We start from the raw sequence: 4,190 nt of genomic DNA, 5'->3' as shown, positions 1-4,190 counted from the left end.
CTGTATGTAGCTCCCAGGTGCCCTGGGCTCCCTCACTGGGGTTCACACTGGGCTTGGGAACGATTGGCCCCAGGGTAGGCAGTGCGAGGGCTGCCGCTGGTCGTGGCTTGGGGTGCGGGCCAGTGTGGCATCACGTTACGTGCCTTCTCCCTATCCTGGTCTGTACCCTTTGAAAGATGGGCAGCGGAAGAAGAGTTATCTCCTTCTTAGTTTTCCTCTTTTTTCATTTTGCCACAAGACAGGATTGTATCACACATCTCCAAAACGAGTAAAATGGCATTTCAGCTTCTTGTCTTTATAGACTCTCTGAACTTTAGGAAAGATCATTCTGGTCCCTTTTCATTAATAATGAAAACCAGGGGGCAATAAAATGTTCTTAACGCGAGCACGGCAGAAACAAGGAGCAGCGCGGGGGTGAAGGTGCGGCCGACAGGGAGCCACAGGTGTCTCCTGTGCTCCAGGAGGTCGCACTCTCCAGAATGGGGAGCAGCTGTCAGAGGGGTCCTCATTTCAGACCCCTGACCCGCCAGCGTCTGCTCAGCTTGGGCTCCAGTACCCAGAATGAGAGGCATGCCCTGAGTGTTTGCAGGAAAGAAGAAGGGTGCTGCAGACTTGGGGTTCTGGTCCAGTGCTCAGCCCAGTGCAGCTGTGTTCTTATAAGATGTTAGTGGGCATTTGAGAAATCACTTGGGATAGAACGTTCTGGACATGTGCCCACTTGGAATACATTCTCTGGGGTTTGGGCAGCACTGATAGGTGTTCTGGGGGTGGATTGAAGCCCCATGGAACAGTGACTCTTTTGAAAAGTGGCGTAGTTACTTTATCTTCACTATTTCCTCCTAAAAACGAGCTTGCACTGGATTTTGGAACCAAGACACTCAGAACAGAGCAGGCTGGGAAGAGATAGGTGCCTGCATGGAACTCGGAGCTTCTCAAGGTCACGGTGAACGGTCTGCCTCGATGATCTCAAGAGTTTTCCATTTCACGAGCAGTTGTGGCTTATCTGAGTCGCTCCACATCAGAGGAGGATGTTCTGTGCTGGTCAGAGCAGGAGGGCGCCCTTCTGGAGACAGTGTGTAGACATGATCCTGAGTGTCACTACTCAACCCTGGAGGGGAGGGGGGAGTCCTGGCTCGCCGTGACCCAAACCCCTCAGTCCATAAAAGAGTAGATGGGTAGTGTATGTAAACAGGAAAACACTGCATGCCACAAAAGCAGACCAGAAGCAGAGTCAAAAGAAAAATATACTAGGAAAAATTTTGACAACTTCTGTCACAGACAAAGGGCTCATTTCCTTGTTGTATAAGAAGGTTCCATGAATTGATGAAGGAAATTAATAAAGAAATGGAGTAGAAAAGTAGGGAGCATACAGTTACCAAAATGGAGATGCAGATGAAAAGATGCTCACTCCTCACTTGTAATAAGATAAATGCAAATTAAAGCTAGAGTGAAGTAGTGTTTTTTTTTTTTGCTCTAGTATTAGCAGAAATCTATGTGTGTGATTAACCCATAACGTTGGGGTGGCTGTGAATGAACTGGTTCAAACCCCAGCGAGCACAGTTTGGCAGGCTGTCTCACAACTGCTGGTACATGTACCTCTGACCCAGCCTGCCAGGAGTTCACATTTACAGATGGCCTTTTACATGGATGTGAGAGGCTGTGTGTACACGCTTACTGATGGCAGCTTTGAGTGAAACAGTAAGAGACTAGAAATCATCTAAATGTCCATCTGTAGGGAGTTTGTTTAATGGAATATTATGCAGCTTTAGCCAAAAAGAAGAATGAGAGACGGGGAAAGGGGAAAGAAAATAATGCCTGTATGTGTTGCCTCATGTTTGTATAAGAATTCTTGGCTGGATAAAGATGACACTATGAGCGCAGAGGTTTGTGGTGGTGGAGGAAGCCTGTTTGCAGTAGACTGACGTGTGCTGCATGATGTTAGACCACATGCGTGTGTATGTGCGTGAGTGCTTAGTCATATCCGACTCTTTGCGACCCCATGGACTATAGTTCACCAAGCTTCTCTGTCCATGGAATTCTCCAGCAAGAATACTGGAATGGGTTGCCATTTCCTCCAAAAGGGGTTCTTCCTGAGCCAGGGATCGAACCTGAGTCTCTTGCTTCTCCGGCATTGGCAGGCGGATTGTTTACCACTGAGCCACCTGGGAAGCCCAGACCATGTGCGTGTGTTTCCTATTCAGAAACTGTAAACCAGAGAGGGGAGTTGATTACAGTCTGTGCAGGAGACTTTGGGGTTGGGCCACATTGATTCTACTCAAGTGGAATCCACAGGCGGGTGGGGGGTGGGGGTAGAGCAAGAAGAGCCTCTTCCAGCCTCCTCCATCACTGTTGTCTCTGTCTCCATCTCCTGGGAGCCCCTCTCAGCAGCTCAGGGAGCGGGGAGCTTCTCCCTCATCCCCATGGAGGTCTTTGCTTCTGGGTTCCCCAGTCAGACCGGGTGCCAGCAGCCCCTCCTCCCCACGTGTCCACATCCAGCAGGGCCTTTCAGAACCACTGCCTCCTGCTCTCCTTCAGTTGTGAAGGGCCAGAACATGGCCAGTACCTGCAGGTCCAGGGAGGCAGGGGATGGCTGGAGCAGACAAAGCCTTCAGCTGGGCCTGGCCACACGTGGGTTCCCGGGAGTGCGGTGGCTCTTCCTCCCCTGTCTCCCCCAGGCTCCCCTCCCGGTCCCAGGTCCTTGTCATGCATATGTGCCTTGGGTGCATACCTTGAGTCACGTTCCCTGGTGCTGAGGTTGAGTCCACAGACTGGGGGTGTCCTGCACCACCAACAGTTCTGGAGACAGTGGCCCTTGGCCACCCCCCAACACCCCGTGACTGGTCCCTTGAGAGACGGCCGCTGGGCAGCCTGGACATGCCTGCTCCAATGGACACTCCAGATGGAGCTCATGCTTTCCTGTGCGCCTCCCAGAGTCCCCAGGTGTCAGATCAGATTATGGACCTGAAAACACATCATGAGCAGTTCATGGGGAGGTTGTGGAGTAGAAAACTCTCCTCCCCACTTTGGAGCTAGGATATACTCAGGGGTGGAGGGGCTTTGTGCTGAAGGGACCACTCCTGTGTGTAGACCAGCTGCCCACGTCCGGATCCCCAAGACCTTCCATCTTGGGCCTGTCCCGCTTGCCTTTGGTGGCCCTGGTGGTGGTCTCTTCCTGCTTTCTCACCTCCACAGCCCCCAACCCCCATAGCTGTCCATGGTGCTCCCCATGTCTTTCTCCCAAAGCACGGAGCCAACCACGTTACTCCCTGATTCAGAGCCATCAGCGACCCCGCTGCTTATGAAGTGATGGCCGGGTTCCTTGGATGCGTTCTCTGCTGGGCCCGGCCTTTCCCACCTTTCCCATCACTACTCCTCCCATCTCCTCTCTGGTCTCTCTTGGCCAGCAGTGCCCCCTCCTTGGGAAGGCCCAGGGGCTCCCCCATCTGGTTGAGCACAGGTCAACCCCAGCCTTTGCACTTCCTTGTCCCCCGCCTGGAGCACTGTGCCCCAAGACCCCACAGGTCTCAGCATTGTCCTCCACCGAGGCCCCGCCACCCCCCTCACCTTGTCCTGTCTGTGTTCTCTATCCCTCTCTGGCATCAGCTCATTCAGCCATGTGTGGGCTGCTCCTCTCCCCAGCCTCACTTGAGTGAGACCAGAACAGAACAGGACAGCGGTCTTGCCACCACTGCCCACCGTGCCCTCAGCACACATCATGTGCACTGTCGGAACTTCATAAAGCTGAACAGGCAGGGACACAGCCTCTGGCCCCGACTCTCAGGTGGCTCCCAGCTCATGTAGGAGGCGTGTGCGTGCGAACAACCCGGGTGCTACAGCACCCTCGCTGGATCCTTTATTCCTCGAGCGTGGAGCCTGTGCCCAGGTCTTTAGATTGCCTCTGCTGTTCTCCCCCTACCCCCACCTCAGTCCCTTGAGACAGCACCCCACGGCAGGCACAGTACAGTCTAGAGGCCCAGGAGGAGGAGGGAGACAGCCGAGCCCCGTTCTGATGCTCACCCCCCATGTGAGCACAAGACACACCCTGACTGAGACAAGGAAGCTGAGTCCACGTGCTCTCTGCCCCTAGGGGACGCCAGGGCCTTTCCTCCTGACCTCAGCTTTTCTCCTGACCCCAGGCCCTGCGGGCTCCCGGTGGAGAGACTACAGCGCCTTGGCCATCATCATGGCAG

General features: G+C 54.0%; 1 protein-coding gene across 1 annotated transcript in view; it reads left to right on the top strand.

Moving 5' to 3' along the window:
* PEX14 (peroxisomal biogenesis factor 14) overlaps nt 1–4,190 on the top strand; it is a 146,006-nt gene that overhangs the window by 128,703 nt on the left and 13,113 nt on the right. The window contains exon 5 of the mRNA XM_010850188.1: nt 4,137–4,188. Coding sequence (XP_010848490.1) covers nt 4,137–4,188 — 52 coding nt within the window. The remainder of the gene's footprint in view (nt 1–4,136; nt 4,189–4,190) is intronic.

Source organism: Bison bison, unplaced genomic scaffold (assembly GCF_000754665.1).
Source record: "Bison bison bison isolate TAMUID 2011002044 unplaced genomic scaffold, Bison_UMD1.0 scf7180017864289, whole genome shotgun sequence".
NCBI lineage: Eukaryota > Metazoa > Chordata > Mammalia > Artiodactyla > Bovidae > Bison > Bison bison.
This window is presented reverse-complemented; position numbering and strand designations above follow the sequence as displayed.